This window comes from Dryobates pubescens, chromosome 11 (genome assembly GCF_014839835.1).
Source record: "Dryobates pubescens isolate bDryPub1 chromosome 11, bDryPub1.pri, whole genome shotgun sequence".
Lineage (NCBI taxonomy): Eukaryota > Metazoa > Chordata > Aves > Piciformes > Picidae > Dryobates > Dryobates pubescens.
Window position 1 is genome coordinate 2,019,091 of NC_071622.1, and position 19,209 is coordinate 2,038,299.

Here is a 19,209-nt window from a genome sequence, read left to right on the forward strand (position 1 = left end):
TCTCTAATTTTTTCCTTTCCCCCCTCTCCTTTCCCCCCTCTCCTTTCCCCCCTCTCCTTTCCCCCCTCTCCTTTCCCCCCTCTCCTTTCCCCCCTCTCCTTTCCCCCCTCTCCTTTCCCCCCTCTCCTTTCCCCCCTCTCCTTTCCCCCCTCTCCTTTCCCCCCTCTCCTTTCCCCCCTCTCCTTTCCCCCCTCTCCTTTCCCCCCTCTCCTTTCCCCCCTCTCCTTTCCCCCCTCTCCTTTCCCCCCTCTCCTTTCCCCCCTCTCCTTTCCCCCTCTCCTTTCCCCCCTCTCCTTTCCCCCCTCTCCTTTCCCCCCTCTCCTTTCCCCCCTCTCCTTTCCCCCCTCTCCTTTCCCCCCTCTCCTTTCCCCCCTCTCCTTTCCCCCCTCTCCTTTCCCCCCTCTCCTTTCCCCCCTCTCCTTTCCCCCCTCTCCTTTCCCCCCTCTCCTTTCCCCCCTCTCCTTTCCCCCCTCTCCTTTCCCCCCTCTCCTTTCCCCCCTCTCCTTTCCCCCCTCTCCTTTCCCCCCTCTCCTTTCCCCCCTCTCCTTTCCCCCCTCTCCTTTCCCCCCCTCCTTTCCCCCCTCTCCTTTCCCCCCTCTCCTTTCCCCCCTCTCCTTTCCCCCCTCTCCTTTCCCCCCCTCTTTCTTTTTTCTCTTTTTTTCCCTCTTTTTTTCTCTTTTTTCCCTCTTTTTTTCTCTTTTTTCCCTCTTTTTTTCTCTTTTTTCCCTCTTTTTTTCTCTTTTTTCCCTCTTTTTGTTTGTTTTTTTTTTCTGAGTACATTCACAAATCTATCTTCATAAAGTAATAAATAATTTCTTCATTCAGCTTTATTTACAGGAATGCTGTGGTTTCAACTGAAAAGGACAGGTAAAGTGTGGTGGTGTTGGTTTTTTGTTGTTAATATAGCAATCTTTGAACACATACAAAAAAAAAGGAAAAAAAAGAACAGAAATGACCATTTTTAATTTTTTTTTTCTCTTTTCTTATTTCTGTATAGAATTGAAGCTCAAAATCACAATTATCTCAAAATATTAATTACAATACAGCCATCTCCATCATAATTAAACATGTCTCTTATAAAATGGTAAAATCTTTTAATAAAGGAAGCTGTTGGTTCTCAACTGGATACAGTACTCACGAGTAGAAAACCCAGGGAAGGGCTGGGGGAAGGGTGTAGTGGGGGGGGGTGGTGGTGGGGAGGGCTTTGGGGTGAGGCCACCCACCCCTGTGCCAGCACCAAGGCAGAGAAGGCCCCCTCCCTGGAGAATAGATGGAGCCTCAGGTGCTGCAGGGTTGTGGCCAGGTTGGGTGGTGCTGGAGTTGCCCAGCGATGTGGTCGAGGCCACAGCCCTGGAGACATTCAAGGTCAGGCTTGCTGTGGCCCTGGGCAGCCTGATCTAGCTGGAGGTGTCCCTGCTGCCTGCAGGGGGGGGTTGGGCAAGATGATCTTTGAGGGTCCCTTCCAACCTGCTGCAATCTGTGAGAAGACAGCTTGGAAGGGTCGTGGGAATGAGTATGCAATGCCGTGATATTGTTCACTCCAAGCTTCTGGGCTGGAATTGTCCAGGATGAGGAATGGCAAAAAAAAAAGCTTTTTATGAACAGATATCTTTAAAAATGCTTGTTTCTTGTTTTGATTCTTTTGCTTTAAACTCAACCATTCTCAAGTGCTGCCCTTTGACGTTGGCTTTTCCATGACCCCTTGACGCTGGCAGAGGAAACGCCACCTGGTCTTGGGGTGGGTGCCACCGTGGTGTCAGCCACAGGGAGCCAACCCCAAAGGTGTTCAGAACAAAAAGCAAACCTCCAATTGATTCATATCCTATCCAAACTACTGCCCTGAAAGTTGTATCCTTGATGTTGTGCTCCACTCAAGGAAGGAAGGGAACCCTTGCAGCTGATGGCCTGAGCCTGGTGCGCTTGCTTCATGTGGAGGGCTTGGAGGCAGGAGCCTGGGGGAAGAGTGGTGAGGTGGGATGGGGCACTGGGACATGTTAACTCATGGGGAGGGAGCTCAGACTTCAGCTGAAGTTCTGTCAGACTCCATCTCTGGAGTCGTTCCAAACCTACCTGGACATTGTGATTTATAGAGAGGGTGGTGAGACACTGGAACAGGCTGCCCAGGGAGGTCCTGGGTGCCCCCACCCTGGAGGCGTTCAGGGCCAGGTTGAATGAAGCCTTGAGCAATACTACTGAGTAGGAGGTGTCCCTGCCCATGGCAGGGGGGTTGAAGCTAGATGATCTTCAAGGTCCCTTCCAACCCAAACCATTCTATGAATTTATGAATCCTGTGCAGCCTGTTCTAGGTGAGCCTACTCTGGCAGGTGGTGTTGGGCTGAAGGTTCTCCAGAGCCCCCTTCCAACCTCTCTTATTCTGGTGCTGAGGCAGGTGGTGACTCCACAGCCTGAGGCTTGTCACCTCCTGTGCCTGTTTGTGACTTTTGGGACACAGGATCTCTCTGGTTGCAAAAGACCTTTAAGATGGATGTGGACACTTGTGTCAAACCCTATTTCTGTTCTGCAGGGCTTGCCTGTGGGAGAGGAGGAACACAGAACCCCCATGTGCTCCTGGACTGAGCTTCCAGCACAGACCTCAAGCTCTGACCCTCCTCCTGCAGTAGACACCTCTGAGACCCAGCCTCAGATCTTCTCTGGAGACCAAGGCCTCCATGTGAGGGACATCTGGGGTTTCATTTAACACTCTCTGCATTCCCTGTTGCATGAACCTGTATCAGATGTAGACATTTATACCCACAGCTCTAGAGAGCAGCTTTTGGGGGCTGCAGAAGGTCACTAAATGCTGTAGAAACATAGAATAGTTTCACTTGGAAGAGACCCCCAAGATCATCAAGTGTAACCTTGCATTGCATGCCAGAGAGCTTTGACCAAGACAGGGCTCTGCATTCAAAGTGCTTTGTGGTAAGAGCAAAGCCATCTCCTGAACATTCCATACAGTGATTTTTGGCTGGGGTTTTGCCAGAGCAGTGGGGTGCCAGAACATGAGTGCTCTCACTTTTCAGGTGAGGTTGTTCAGCATCATCAAAGCTGTTCTCACACAGCCCCAGCATGGTGGGGGTTGGAAGGATCTCTGGAGACCATCCAGTCCAATTCCCCTGCTAAAGCAGGGCACCCACAGCAGCTTGCCCAGGAGCACAATGGCCTGAGGGGGTTGGAAGCTGCATAAAAGGAGACTCCACAGCCTCTCTGGGCAGCCTGCTCCAGGCCTCCAGCACCCTCACAACAAAGAAGTTGTGAGGGCTTCCACTTCATAGCCATTGTCCCTTGTCCTGGCCCTGGGCACCAGAGTCTGGCCCCATCCTCTAGTCCCCCACAGGTCCTTTAGCTCTGGCTGAGCATTGCTCAAATCCCCTCTGGGGCTGCTCTTCTGCAGGCTCCACAGCCCCAGGGCTCTCAGCTTTTCCTAACACAGCATCACCATCATCTCCAGAGGTCCTTTCCAGCCCCCACTGTGCTGGGATTCTGGGCAACTGCCCTCTAAAGGTCAGAGGTGATCAACACCCTGCTGCAAACTGCAAGCTGGGAATGGGAAGATGGGAAAATGACTCAAAATGGAGACTCCTGCAGGCAGCCTGGGCTCAACTTGTTTTCCTCAGAATAAGAAAAGCATCTTGGAAGCAGCTTTTTCTCCTTCCCTGTCCCTGGTTTTCCCCTATATTTCCCCTTTTTGTTCCCCCATTTTCTTGTTCCCTTTTTTTCCCTTTTCCCTTTCCCCCATCTTTTTCCTTTTTTCTCCCTATTTTTTTCTTCCTCCTTTTTCCCCTCCTCCCTTTTTTCTTTCCTCCCTTTTTTCTTTCCCCCCTTTTCCCTAGTTTTCTTCCTTCTTTTTTTCCTGTCCTTTCCCCCCCATTTATTTCTGGTTTTCCTTTTCCTCTTCCTTTGATTTTTTCTCTCCTTCTTTTTCCCAGTTTTATTTTCTTTCTCCTTTTTTTTTTTACCCTCCTTCCTTCCTTCCTTTCTTTCTTTCCCCCATTTGTATTTCCTTTCTCCTTTCTTCTCCCCCTTTCTCTCTAGTTTTATTTTTCTTCATCCTTTTTTGGTTTCTCTCTTTCTTTTTGTCCTTTTTTTACCCTTTCCCACCTAATTTTCTTACTCCCTTGTTTTGTTCTCTTTTGTTTTTCTTTCTTTTTTCTCTTTAAGAGCTGCCTTGTGACCAGAGAAAATCAAACCAGGTCCTACCAGGTTGGCCACTGGGTTGTGGGTACAGAGGACGACTTGCTCAGTCCCTGCTGACTGCAGGGGATGTGGACTAGATGAACTTTAAAGGTCTTTTCCCACTCAAACCAGTCTGGGATTCCATGATTCAGCCAGCTTGGAATTTCTGTGTCACAGCTGGTGGGGCAGCACAGGAACAGGACCACTGAGCTCCTTACAGTTCAGGAATAAGAGCCCCTCTGACCCCAACCTGTGCAGGAGCAGCCATGGATGTGTTTAGTGCTGCTAGGGACGTGCTGGCTGACAGGAGTGGTGACAACGCTGCTTGTAGCTCCAGCCTGCTCTTCACTGTGCACAGAGCTGGAGCACAAACCCACAAGGTTCTCCTCTGGGGGAGAGGTTGGACAGCCCAGGTTGGATGGGGCCTTGAGCAATCTGGGCTAGTGGTAGGTGTCCCTGCCCACAGCAGGAGGTTGGGACTGGATGATCTTTAAGGTCCCTTCCAACCCAAACCATTCTGTGATGCCAGGAGTGACAGGTCCATGGAGCAGAGAGGGCACTGCACCCAACAGCCACATCGCCTTTTGAAGCCTGTTTGGGAATATACTGACCTCCTCAGTGAGTGAGAGTGGATGGGAGGAGAAGGGGGGTTCCAGAATTTCTAGGGCTTCTGACAAGCAGAGAGGGAAAAGGGTGTCCTTTAGAGACTTTCACAAACCTCACTGTGATCCTCTGCAAGCTGCTGTGGGCAACCCTGCTTAAGCAGGGGGGTTGGACTGAATGATGTCACTTCCAATCCCCACCCTGCTGGGATTCTGTCCCTGGCCATGCCCTTGTGCTGGAGCTGCAGTCCCCTGGGTGTTTCTGATCCAGCAGCAGAAGACTCGAGCAAGCAGGGCTTCCTGCTCCTCTCCCTGCAGCTCAGTGGGAACAGGATCCCTGCAAGCATCGTGTGAGAAGCTGTCTTGTGTTTTAACTCCTTGCTGTGGGTTATAAATGTGATGGACACAGGATGCTCAACCATCCTGTGCTGTCCCAGCACCACGACTTGGACCTGAAAGGGCTTTCAAACTGGGAAAGCTTTGCCCAGGCTCAGTGCCACCTGCTGCTCCCCTGCTATGCGTCATGGCCTATGTCCCAGGCTAAATCTGCTCCCTTCCATTCCCAAGGGACTGCTAAATGGCCTGCAATTGTGCCAGGGGAAGGTTAGGTTGGACATGAGGAACAATCTCCTTCCTGCAAGAGTGGTCAGGCATTGGAACAGGCTGCCCAGGGAGGTGCTGGAGTCACCATCCCTGGAAGTGTTCAAGAAATGTGTGGACATGGCACTGTGGGACATGGTTTAATGGCCATGGTGGTGTTGGGCTGATGGTTGGACTCCATGATCTCAGAGGTCTTTTCCAACTGAAACAATTCTGTAGTTCTAACTAATGTGCTGTGTAAAGGGTTAAACCCACAGTGATGGTGAGCACAGCAGGCAGGGACCAGCACAGCAGGCAGGGACCAGCACAGCCTGGACCAGAGTGGAAGTACAGGAGACTGGGAGGGAATGGAGAATGTAAGTGCAGGGCCTGTCATTGTCAATTAACAGGTTAAATGATCAAATTAGGAAGAAATTCTTTACAGTGAGGGTGGTGAGACACTGGAACAGGTTGCCCAGGGAGGTTGTGGATGCCCCCTCCCTGGAGGTGTTCACAACCAGGCTGAATGAGGCCTTGAGCAACCTGGTCCAGTGGGAGGTGTCCCTGCCCACGGCAGGGGGTTAGAACTAGATGATCTTTGAGGTCCCTTCCAACCCAACCCATTCTATGACTCTATAAAACCAGCAGCAACAGAAGCAGTTTTACTGCCACCCGTCACAACCTTCCCCCATTTCTCCCCCAGACCTGCCTCAGCTCACTGCTCATCCGTGAAGGATCTCCACATGGAACCAACTGGGAGTATCAAAGCAGAGGAAGAAGTCAAACCAGTTGCCAGGTGGGGTTATTCCTCTCTGGGCCCCCGAGCTGGGAGTGGAGCTCCTCAGTCCTCTCCCCCTGTCTAGTGCCAGTTTGGACTGATTAATCTGGAGCCAGCTCTACACACTGCATATGTACAGGTATTTTCATAAGGCATAGAACATCTTTGCATTGAAAATAAATCAACATCAGTACATTTCATTTAATATATACTTTCTTTGAGGTGCTTAGGAAAATACTCTCTTTATTTTATTTTTCTTCACTCTCTCTCTCTCTCTCTCTCTTATTTTTTATTCTCTGTATGTGACATGATAGAAATATCTCATGGGAAGTACAGCTTTATAGGTTACTATTGTTATTTTGTCTCTTTATAAAGGCATATACAACTTTGAGGCAGTGTTTTTGATGGACAGCACAATTCCTAAAGGATTTTCTTCTTCTTGGGGTTTTTTTTTTGTTTTGTTTTGCTTTGCTTTATTTTGTTTTGTTTTTTTTCAGTGTGCTTCAATGTTTCCAAATCCTATGAAATCGATTTAAAAAACCAAAACAAACAACAACCCCAAACCAACCCACAAAAGCAACCCCCCTGCACCAATGCCCAGCCAGAGGCTGACAATTCAGACTAATACCTAGCCACATGAACAATAGCTGGATATCATCAAGAGATTTACTTTTTTGTGGGGGTGGGGGTGGTTTTTTGGTCATTTTATTTTTTCCTCTCCCCTTCTCCCAGCTGATTGGTACTAACATAGACTATGATACATTTTGGCACTACCCTTTGCCATTGGTCCAGCAATTGGCAAACAAACCCCCACCCCCACCCCCACCCCCCCCAAAAAAAAAAGAACCTTTTTGTTGTTGTTGTTTTTTTGTGGTTTTTTTTTGTTTTTTTACCCTATGTATAGAAATCTGAACATTAGGTCTGGCTTAGACATATCTGCTATTGATATAAAAATATTTAGACAGTAAGCTCACGTTGAATAACTAGGTCTACTGTGTTCTGGAAACTCTTCAGTAGTAGAACAGCTTTCTCGTGCTCCATATGTACAAAGCTGTGTCCGTTGGCCTGCAACACAAACACAGGGAGAGGAGAGGCACAAGGGGGGCAGAGAGTCAGGGAATTGGCTGGCTGGGAAAAGCTCTCTAAGGTCATTGAGGCTGAACAAATGAGAGCAGAGAAGCATAGACTCTAGAATCATAGACTCTAGCATCATAGACTCAGAGAATCATAGACTCTAGACTCTAGCATCATAGAATCACAGACTCATACAATCATAGACTCTAGACTCTAGCATCATAGAATCACAGACTCATACAATCATAGACTCTAGACTCTAGCATCATAGAATCATAGACTCATAGAATCATAGACTCTAGCATCATAGGAGCATAGAATCATAGAATCATAGACTAGCATCATGGAATCAGAATCATAGAATCACAGACTCTAGCATCATAGACTCAGAGAATCATAGACTCTAGACTCTAGCATCATAGAATCATAGACTCATACAATCATAGACTCTAGACTCTAGCATCATAGAATCATAGACTCATAGAATCATAGACTCTAGCATCATAGGAGCATAGAATCATAGACTCAGAATCATAGACTAGCATCATGGAATCATAGAATCATAGACTCACAGACTCTAGCATCATAGACTCATAGACTATAGCATCATAGCTAGACTCATAGAATCATAGACTCTAGACTCTAGCCATCATAGAATCATAGACTCATAGAATCATAGACTCTAGCCATCATAGATAGACTCATAGAATCATAGACTCTAGCATCATAGAATCATAGACTCAGAATCATAGACTAGCATCATGCAATCATAGACTCATAGAATCATAGACTCTAGCATCATAGAATCATAGAATCATAGACTCAGAATCATAGACTAGCATCATGCAATCATAGACTCATAGAATCATAGACTCTAGCATCATAGAATCATAGAATAATAGACTCAGAATCATAGACTCTAGCATCATAGAATCATAGAATCATAGACTCAGAATCATAGACTCTATCATCATAGAATCATAGACTCTAGCCATCATAGAATCATGGACTCATAGAATCATAGGCTCTAGCCTCATAGACTAATAGAATCATAGACTCTAGCATCATAGATAGACTCATAGAATCATAGACTCAGAGACTAGCCATCATGGAATCATGGACTCATAGAATCATAGACTCTAGCATCATAGAATCATAGACTCATAGACTCTAGAATTGTGGAATGAATCTAGATTCATAAACTCTAGAATTGTAGAATCATAGAGGCTAGAATCATAGACTCTAGCTTCATAGACTCATAGAATCATAGACTCTAGCATCATAGCCTCAGAATCATAGACTCTAGCATCATAGAATCATAGACTCACAGAATCATAGACTCTAGCATCATAAAATCATAGAATCACAGACTCTAGAATCATAGACTCACAGAATCATAGACTCCAGCATCATAGAGTCATAGAATCTAGATTCATAGACTCTAGCATCATAGAATCATAGAATCTGGCATCATACAATCTAGATTCACAGAGTCTAGATGAAGGAGGCTGAGAGGAGACCTTCTGGCTCTCTACAGCTCTTGGAAGGAGGTTGGAGCCAGGTGGAGGGTGGTGTGACAGGACAGTGACAGGACAAGGGGAAACAGCCTCAGGTTGCACCAGGGGAAGTTTAGGTTGGACAGGAGGAACAATTTCTTCCCTTTGAGGGTTGGCAAGGTCTGGCCCAGGCTGCCCAGGGCAGTGGTGGAGTCCCCATCCCTGGAGGGGTTTCAGAGCTGTGGAGATGTGGTGCTGAGGGCCATGGTTTAGTGGTGACCTGGCAGTGCTGTGCTAATGGTTGGACTCAGTGACCTTACAGATCTCTTCCAACCAAAACAGTTCTCTAATTCTAGGCTCATTCAGAGAAAAAATGGCAAGGAAAGAAGCTTCAAACCAACTCAAGAGCAGGGCAGTGCTGCCTGCTCATCCTCAAAGGGTACAGGACAATGTTGTGTGGGTTCTTAAGGGGGCCTACAAGAAAGCTGGGAAGGGACTTTTTGTGGTGTCAGGGAGTGATAGGACTGGGGGGGATGGAGCAAAACTAGAAATGGGGAGATTGAGATTGGCTGTGAGGAAGAAGTTGTTCCCCAGGAGGGTGGTGAGAGCCTGGCACAGGCTGCCCAGGGAGGTGGTGGAAGCCTCCTGCCTGGAGGTGTTTGCAGCCAGGCTGGAGGTGGCTGTGAGCAACCTGCTGTGGTGTGAGGTGTCCCTGGCCATGGCAGGGGGTTGGAACTGGCTGAGCCTTGAGGTCCCTTCCAACCCTGCCAATTCTGTGATTCTCTGATTCTGCTCTAACTAACAGAGAAAGCTCTTTCCTGCAGGAAACATTTCTGTGTGGAAGAGAGCTGTAGGAGCTGCACATCCAAAAATACCTAAGCAGGGCACACCCAGAGGGAGTTGTTATTCATCATCTGAATAAATGATCACCAGGATCTGCTGCTTTCCTTCCTGCTCTGCTCTCCACCAAACACACTGTGACAGGGCACAGATAAACCACATCCCTCAGCACCACATCTGCAAGGCTTAGACATCCCTGTGACATCTGCAGGTGTATTTTACACACAGGGTTATTATTTACTTCCAGTGGTTAGGCAAAAGGAATGCATGAATTTTGAGATGAATTGTGGAGCCACCAAACTGAGAGGGTTTTTAGAGCTCTTGACTGTGTGGTGGCAAAAGCCCATGACATGGTTGCCTGAGCTTCTCTCTCCTTGCTTGTACAACCACACAACTCCAAAGTCACCTGCTCAGCTCCTCCTCCAAGGGCACCTACTGAAAGTGCTGATTTAATAATGGGAGAATCATTCCTACTTATCAAATCAAGAGCATAAGAGCTTGTGTCAAAGGAAAGAAAGAGCAGTTCTACTCCCCTCCAGGTCCCAATGGAGCCTTCTGGAGTTGTGAGGACCAGAATCTGTTCATAAGAGAATTGGTTCAATTGGAAAAGACCTTTAAGATCATTGAAGAAGGACATGGATCTGTAGGAGCGGGTCCAGAGGAGACCACAAAGATGATCACAGGGCCAGGAACCTCCCCTGTGGAGACAGGCTGAGAGAGTTGGAGCTGTTCAGCCTGGAGAAGACACCAGGGAGACCTTAGAGCACCCCTCCAGTACCTGAAGGGAGCTACAGGAGAGCTGGGAAGCCCTTTGACAAGGGCTTGTAGTGACAGGACAAGGGGCAATGGCTTTGAGCTGGAACAGGGGAGATTGAGACTGGAGATTAGGAAGCAATTCTTGGCAGTGGGGGGGGGGGGGGGGAGACACTGGAGCAGGTTGCCCAGGGAGGTTGTGGATGCCCCCTCCCTGGAGGCATTTGAGGCCAGGTTGGATGAGGCCTTGAGCTACCTGCTCTAGTGGAAGGTGTCCCTGCCCATGGCAGCCTCTCCAGGCTGCATGTCTCAAGGGTGCATTTTAAACCCCCACAAAATGTGTGCAGAGGTTTGGTAATAAAGAATTGCCACTGAGAGCATCCCCTGGGAACCATGGTCATGGCTTTTCCCCTACAATTAAGCTCATGATAAAAAGGAATCCTTAGACTGTTTGAGCACAAAGCAGAAGTAAACCCTTGGATTTTTCCAGGCTGCCCAGGGAGGTGCTGGAGCCACCAGCCCTGCAGGTGCTCAAGAAACCTGTGGCCATGGCACTGTGGGACATGGTTTAATGGCCATGGTGGGGTTGAGCTGCTGGTTGGACTCCATGATCTCAGAGGGCTTTTCCAACCCAAACCATTCTATAACTCTGTGATTCCACTCAGGCAATGTCAAGCCTCTTAATCTCTCCATTCACTTGAGCTGCATAAGCGTCTGCCAGAAACATCTCTGCTTCTCCTGACAGCAGCCTGCTGAGCAAGGCCTGCCATATAAATGTTCAAAATGATCCCCCTGGAGCCCTGGTCTGATGCCTTCTTGGATGTCAGCTTGAGGAAACTGTGTGGATGCACAAAAGGTGCATGGACATGGAGGTGCTCCATGGGGACAAAGTGTCAGACACGATGGGGAGAGCTGTTCAAGGGCAGGCTGCACAAGGCAACCTGGTCGAGTGGAAGGTGTCCCTGCCCATGGCAGGGGGGTTGGAACTAGGTGGTCTTTGAGGTCCCTTCCAACCCAAACTGTTCTATCAATGTGTAGCATGAAGGTCTAGAGGATACTGAAAGCAGAGAGGGCAGGCAGCATGAGGAGGGAGGGGGCTAAGCCTGAGGAAAGAGGAGAAGGTGGTTCCTCCTTTGGAGCACCAGCAGAAACTGGTGTCAGAAGCAGTGGCACTTGTTGCAGGCAAGGGCTGCAGACAGTGACAAGACAGCTTCTGTGTGCAGGAGCCTCCTCCTGTGCAGTAGTTGCTACAAGGAAGCCCAGGTCTCTGGCAGGGGCTTGTCTGCTGAGAGAAAGGCAAGCAGAGGTGATGGTGAGAGTGTGGAAGAGGGGCTTGGAGAAGAAGTGATGCCAGTGGCATTAATAATTTCAGGGCCTGCCTGCCTAGAGAGCCAGATCCTTTCAGCTGAAGGCATCACTGGGATGGGAGAGCTGAAATCTCCCTCACTACAGCTGTGTCTTTATCACTCTCTTAATACCTGCATGAGATTAATGAGCCTGCCACAGCATAAATCAACACCTGGCAGCAGGCAGCAGGCACCAGGCAGGGGCAGAAGGGAGTTGCAAAAATGTTCTTGCCAGAGAGTCTGAAATGCTGTGACAGAGGAGGAGCCCTGCTCAGGCTGAGCCCCAGCCCTGCCTGAACCATCAGAGTGCAAAGTCAAACCCCATTCATCAACCTCAAAGTGATGAATTAATCAGGAGAGTGGCATTTGCTGCCCCTCAAAACAAGGAAAAACTCTAGGGGCAAAATAACCTAGAGCAGAATTAAAGGAAATAAAAGGAGAAAGGAAGAAAATACAAATTAAAATAGAAATTAAAATGAAATAAAAGAATAAAATGAGCTAATAAAAATGAAAATAGAAATGAAATAAAAGAATGAAATAGGCAAATAAAAAATGAAAGTAGAAATGAAATAAAAATGAAATAAAAGAATAAAATGAGCTAATAAAAATGAAAATAGAAATGAAATAAAAGAATGAAATAAGCAAATAAAAATGAAAGTAGAAATGAAATAAAAATGAAATAAAAGACTATAATAAATAAAATAAATGAAAATAGAAATGAAATAAAAGAATGAAATAGGCAAATAAAAATGAAAATAGAAATGAAATAAAAATGAAAAGAATAAAATCAGCTAATAGAAATGAAAATAGAAATGAAATAAAAGAATAAAATAGGCAAATAAAAATGAAAGTAGAAATGAAATAAAAATGAAAGAAAAGAATAAAATGAGCTAATAAAAATGAAAATAGAAATGAAATAAAAGAATGAAATAGGCAAATAAAAATGAAAATAGAAATGAAATTAAAATGAAATAAAAGAATAAAATCAGCTAATAGAAATGAAAATAGAAATGAAATAAAAGAATAAAATAGGCAAATAAAAATGAAAGTAGAAATGAAATAAAAATGAAAGAAAAGAATAAAACCAGCTAATAAAAATTAGAAATGAAATACAAGAAGAAATAATATAAAGATTATTTAAGATTATTAATCTTAAGATTATTAAGATTCTTATAATCTTAAAGATTAAAATACAAATGAAATAAAAATTAAAAGAATAAAATAAAAATGAAAGTAGAAATGAAATAAAAATGAAAGAAAAGAATAAAATCAGCTAATAAAATTTAAACGAAATAAAAGTGAAATAAAAATAAAATGAGATAAAAATGAAAATAGAAATTGAATAAAAGAATAAAATGAGGTAAAAATGGAAATAGAAATGAAATAAAAGTGGAATAGAAGAATAAAATGAGATAAAAATGAAAATAGAAATGAAATAGAAGTGGAATAAAAGAATAAAATGAGATAAAAATGAAAATAGAAATGAAATAGAAGTGGAATAAAAGAATAAAATGAGATAAAAATGAAAATAGAAATTAAATAGAAGTGGAATAAAAGAATAAAATGAGATAAAAATGAAAATATGAAATAAAAGTGAAATAGAAGAAAGTGAGATAATCAAAACAAAAATAGAAATGGAATAAAAATGAAATAAAAGAATAAAAGAAGCTAATAAAAAATAAATTAGAAATGAAATAAAAAAGAAAACAATAAAATGAGGTTATAAAAGTTACAAAAGAAATAAAAATGAGATAAAATAATCAAATCAGCTAATAAAATTTAAATGAAATACAAATGAGCGACAAGAATAAAATGAGATCATCAAAATTAAAACACAAGAGAAATAAAATGAAATAAAAGAATAAAATGAGATCATCAAAATGAAAATAGAAATGAAATAAAAGGAGAAAGTGAGATCATCAAAATGGAGCTAGAAATGAAATAGAAATGAAATAAACTAATAAAATAAGCTAGTAAAGATTAAAATATAAATGAAATACAAATGGAATAAAAGAAGAAAGTGAGACAATCAAAATGAAAATTGAAATGAAAATGAAATAAACTCTAATAAAATAGCTAATAAAATGAAAATCAAATGAAAATGAATTAAATGAATAAAATGAGATAATCAGAATTAAAAATGAAATGAAAATGAAATAAACTAATAAAATTAAAATGAAATAAAAGTGAAATAAAAGAATAAAATGAGATAATAAAAATTAAAATAGAAATAAACAGGAAATAAAAGAAGCTAATAAAATGAAAATAGAAATGAAATAAAAATGAAATACAAGAAGCTAATAAAAATGAAAATAGAAATGAAATAAAAGTGAAAATAACAAAAATGATGAAAGAAATAAAAATGAGATAAGAGAATAAAATCAGCTGATAGAATGAAAGAAAAATGAAATAAAAGAAGAACGTGAGATAAGCAAAATGAAAATAGAAATGAAATACAAATGAAATAAACTAATAAAAGGAGCTGATAAAAATGGAAATAGAAATGAAATTAAAATTAAAAGACTAAAAATCATTAAAATTAATAAAACAAAATAATAAATAGTAAAAGAATAAAAATGAGATCAAATAATAAAACCAGCTGATAATATTGAAATGCAATAAAAAGGAAAGAAAAGAATGGAAGGAGATAATGAAAACTAAAATAGAAGTGAAATAAAAGAATAAAATGAGGTAACAAGAATCCAAATAGAAGTGAAATAAAAGAATAAAATGAGGCAATAAAAATCCCAACAGGAAAGAAATGAAAATTAACTAAAACTAATAAAAGTACCTAAACTAATAAAATCAACTAATGCAAATTAAAATATAAATAAGAAGGAAATAAAAATAAAGAGAAGTAAAATTACCACCCCCCAATCAATGAGAGGATGCGAATGACCAATCCCATGAAACAAGCAAGGGATAAGAGCCATTTCAATGGGCTTGGGCTCTGTGTTCCCAGAGCACAACGCAGAGTCCTTTGTGGCAGGAAGGGCAGCCAGGAAAATCTTGGTCCCAGGACCCAAAGCGAGGAAGCAAAAGGCTGAGCTCTCCCTGGAGGGCACGCAGGGACTGCCCTGGCCCCGCAGTGGATCCGGGAGTGGCTGGGGGCCATCTGAGTGCTTTCAAAAATGCGAAAGCGGCAAAAAGAGAGGCAAAAAATGTTGGCGCTTCCAATCCCGTCCTGGCAGGCGACTCCATCGCCTTCCCCCAGGGTCACACCAGCTGCACAGGGGGAGCTTCTCACCCTGCTTTGCTTTCTCAGGCGCTTGTGCTTGTGGAGCTGCCTGCAAAGCTCCTCTCTCCCCACACCTCCTTGTGCTGGTAGCAGGGGTGGGAAGAAGGAGGGATTATTTTTACTTGAGAGTTGAAATGGTGTCACTGGGATCGCTCCGGGGACAGGCTGCAGGCATTAACCCTCTCCTGCGCTCCATGCCCGTGCTGAAGGCTGCTGCTGCCATCCTTGTACACTTCAGCATCCCCAGGTGCAAGGAGGGAAATCATAGAAGGCCTTGGGTTGGAAGGGACCTTTAAAGGTCATCTTGTCCAACCCCCCTGAAGTGACCAGCGACATCTGCAACTAGACCAAGTTGCTCAGGAGCCATCAAATTTGACTTGAATGTCTTGACATTGGGAAGAAGTTCTTTACTATGAGCATGGTGGAACACTGGAACAGGTTGGCCAGGGAGGTGGTGGAGGCCCCATCCCTGGAGACATTCAAAGCTGAGCTTCATGGGGCTCTGAGCAACCTGCTTGAGTCAGGGACACCCTGGTTACTGCAGGGGATTGGACTAGATGACCTTTAGAGGCCCCTTCCAACCCAAACCAGTCAAGGATTCTATGATTCTAGGGTTCTAGGATTCCAGGTTTCTGTGATACTAGGGTTCCAGACTGCTGTGATTCCAGGTTTGTGGGAGTCTAGGATTCTGTGGTTGCAGGTTTCTAGGATTATAGGATTCTGTGACTCCAGGTTTCTAGGATTATAGGATTCAGTGACTCCAAGTTTCTAGGATTCAGTGACTCCAGGTTTCAAGGATTCTATGACAGTCCTTGCTGTGCTCCCAGTGTGCTCACTGGGTTTGGTTCATCTCCCCACCAGCAGCACAGGGACTGTGGGACAAGCACTTCCCACCACCTCTTTTTCACATCCCCACTCTGTCTTCGGCTGGTTTTGTTCAGTCTGAGACCAGCTCATGAAGTTCTGCTCGTACCATTTGGGTTCAAATCGATACCAAAGCACCCTGGCACCACATCTAGCAGGTAACTTGTCCTTCAAGCATCATCACTGACTCATTTGGAGGTACAAAGCAAAGGAATCTGCCCCTACCTGGAGGATCTTGTCGCCAGGCTGGAGCAGGCTGGATGCTGGTCCATCAGGCTGAACCCTAGTAACAAAGATACCCTATAAGTCAGAAGTAACAGGAGGTTAGGATGCTAGCACCAAGAACTACTTCCCAAAATACAGGTCTCTCCCTAACTGCTCTCTAGGGGGTTTAAAATACTCCAGCAATGGCTGGACATGAAACTCTTCTTCTAATCTCTTTGTATCCACACTGGGATGGGTTTGTAGCAGCTCTCTGTGCTCTTGGGCTAGTTAGCACCTCAAATTAATTGATAAAATCATTTGAAATTCAAACCCCACAGCACAAAATTACCCAGGGAGGAGGTAGATGCAGAATTACAGAACACAGAATTAGCCAGGTTGGAAAAGACCTCAGAGATCATCCAGTCCAACCTCTCACCCAACACCATCTGATCAACTCAACCATGGCTCCAAGTGCCTCAGCCAGGCTCTTCTTAAACACCTCCAGGGATGGTGACTGCAGCACCTCCCTGGGCAGCACATTCCAATGGCCAATCTCTCTTGCTGGGAAGAATTTCTTCCTAACATCCAGCCCAAACCTCCCCTGGCACAGGTTGAGACTGTGTCCTCTTGTTCTGGTGCTGCTTGCCTGGGAGAAGAGACCAACCCCCACCTGGCTATAACCTCCCTTCAGGTAGCTGTAGAGAGCAAGAAGGTCTCCCCTGAGCCTCCTCTGCCCCATCCTCTGGTGACATGATATGAAAGCAATGTCCAGTATAGGCAGGGCAAGAGGAACAGGGCTGTCAGGAGGGTAATTAAAATGGAACAAGCATTTTCCTTCTTCTGGGAAAAACCACCAGACCAAACACATTTAAAAGCTCTCTTGATGGTCACAGATTCACAGAATGGTTTGGGTTGGAAGGGACCTCAAAGATCAGCTCGTTCCAAGCCCCTGCCACAGGCATTCAGTACAATGGTTGGGGGTATGCCACTTAATCCAGTGTCTGAGGAGTGAAGGACTTTGAAAGGGGGGAAAAACCCATCAAGGAATAAAGGACATTTTGAGATGTGTTTGCAGAGTTTCAGTAAAATATGTTAATAAACCCTTCAAATCAAATCCTGGGGTGTCCCCTCCCTGCAGGTGTTCAAGTCCATGCTGAATGAGGCCTTGAGCAGCCTGCTCTAGTGGGAGGTGTCCCTGCCCATGGCAGGGGTTGGAACTGGATGATCTTTAAGGTCCCTTCCAGCCTATGAATGTATGAACCCATTTGGAATGTGTCACACAGCTCCTACAGCCCTCTGCTCCTGCATCCTCTGCCTTTCTTTGCCATGGGCACCTCAGAGCAGACCCCAAGCCTGAATTCCTGCTGTTCCCACTGCTCCCAGAGGCAGCAGAGAAATTCTCTGCTTGGGATCACCATGCACATCGCTCATGTCCTTGAGGGATGGAGCCAGGTGCTGGCCAGTGGCTCTGTGAACTTTCTAACAGCCTGGCTTCCTCAGGAGCAGAGCCATGGGCTGCTTTATGTCATCCACATGCCATTAACTGGTGACACCAGGCTGCCACTGAAATGAGTGACTGCTTCAGGGCATCTCACTGTCATGCTGGTGATCACTGAGGTCACTGAGCAGAGGCTTACTCACTGCCAGCCCCACTGATTGCAGCTTGCAGACAGAATCAATATGCATGACTTCAACTCATCACTGGCACCCATGGAAAGAGGCAGCCTTGCCCTCTTATCACTTCTGTGACATTTAAACCATGATCAAGCTGATTTAAAGGTGTGGGAAGCAGTGTTTCAGAGTAACAGCACAGCAAAATGAAAGGTTTCATGATTAATTCCTTCAATAGGACTCCTCACCACTCCTTTTACACCTAGACTTGCAGTTCTCTTAGTGGTAACACTCAGTCTCTCTACACATTGCTGTGCAGACTCACCCAGAGTGGGGTTTGGACCCCACTTGAATCATTTCATAGACTCATAGACTGGTTTGGATTGGATGGGACCTCAAAGGCCATGTAGTTCCAACCCCCTGCCATGGGCAGGGACACCTTCCACTAGAGCAGAACCCCAACCTGGCCTGGAACACCTCTGGGGAGGGAGCATCCATTTCAATGTATATCAGTGGAACTCCAGCTTAATTCTAGCTTCAGACATTACCCATCCAAAAGCCCCACCAAACTGTCATGTTAGAAAGTGTAATTTTCATTTGAAGTCTCAAAGAAGGACACAAAAATGAGCCAGGGTGTGCCCAGGTGGCTGAGATCCTGGCTTGGATCAGCACTAGTGTGGCCAGCGGGAGCTGGGCAGGGATTGTGCCCCTGTGCTGGCCACTGGTGAGGCCACACCTTGAGTACTTGGTGCAGGTTTGGGCTCTCACTCCAAAGAGGGGCTGGAGCAGGTTAAGAGAAGGGCAACAAAGCTGGGGAAGGCTCTGGAGAGCAGGGCTGGTGAGGAGCAGCTGAGGGAACTGGGGATGTTCAGCCTGGAGAGAAGGAGGCTGAGGGGAGACCTTCTGGCTCTCTACATCTCCCTGAAAGGTGGGGGTTGGTCTCTTCTCCCAAGCAGCATAGAATGAGAGGAAATGGCCTGCAGCTGTGCCAGAGGAGTTTAGGTTGGACAGTAGGAAAAATTTGTTCACTGCAGGAGAGGTCAGGCACTGGCACAGGCTGCCCAGGGAGGTGGTGGAGTCCCCATCCCTGGAGGTGTTCAAGAAACCTGTGGAGATGGCACTTGGGGACATGGTTTAAGGGCCATGGTGGTGTTGGGTTGAGAGTTGGACCCAGTGACCTTAGGAGGGCTTTTCCAAGCAGAACAGTTCCACGAGTCTACCATACATTGAACCATGGGGAAAGAAAAGCCCAGGAGGGTATAAAATGTAATTGCCATGTGCAGTCTCAAAGGAGGCCACAGGGATGAGGCTGAGGGGACAGCTGCTGCAGTGCCTGAGAGCTGTGTGCATTGAATGGAATGATTCTTGAAATCCAAGCCAGAAACCACCAAAGAGAAAATGGCAAGGAATGAAGATTGTGTTAAATTGCTCTTCCCAAGAGTATTTTACATCTCCAGCTGTAATTCAGCAAACTCCACTCAGTTTTACACCACCAACCAGATGAATCCACAGCTTAAAGAGGCCATTCCCTAACCCTGAAGCCCTCTCTAGCTGATTATCACTGGAGGGATTTTTACTAAGCTTCCTCTTACTCTGCAGTGGTTTCTCCACCTCTTAAACATGGAAGTTAGGACTGAAAAAAGCACCACCA

General features: G+C 45.2%; 1 protein-coding gene across 1 annotated transcript in view; it reads right to left on the minus strand.

The window, feature by feature from the left end:
• Window positions 1-7,015: 7,015 nt before the first annotated feature.
• Window positions 7,016-19,209, minus strand: part of LRRC7 (leucine rich repeat containing 7) — a 186,813-nt gene continuing 174,619 nt past the window's right edge. The window contains exons 25-26 of the mRNA XM_054165628.1: window positions 15,969-16,043; window positions 7,016-7,197 (exon numbers count right to left, since the gene is read on the minus strand). Coding sequence (XP_054021603.1) covers window positions 7,090-7,197; window positions 15,969-16,043 — 183 coding nt within the window. The 3' untranslated portion in view covers window positions 7,016-7,089. The remainder of the gene's footprint in view (window positions 7,198-15,968; window positions 16,044-19,209) is intronic.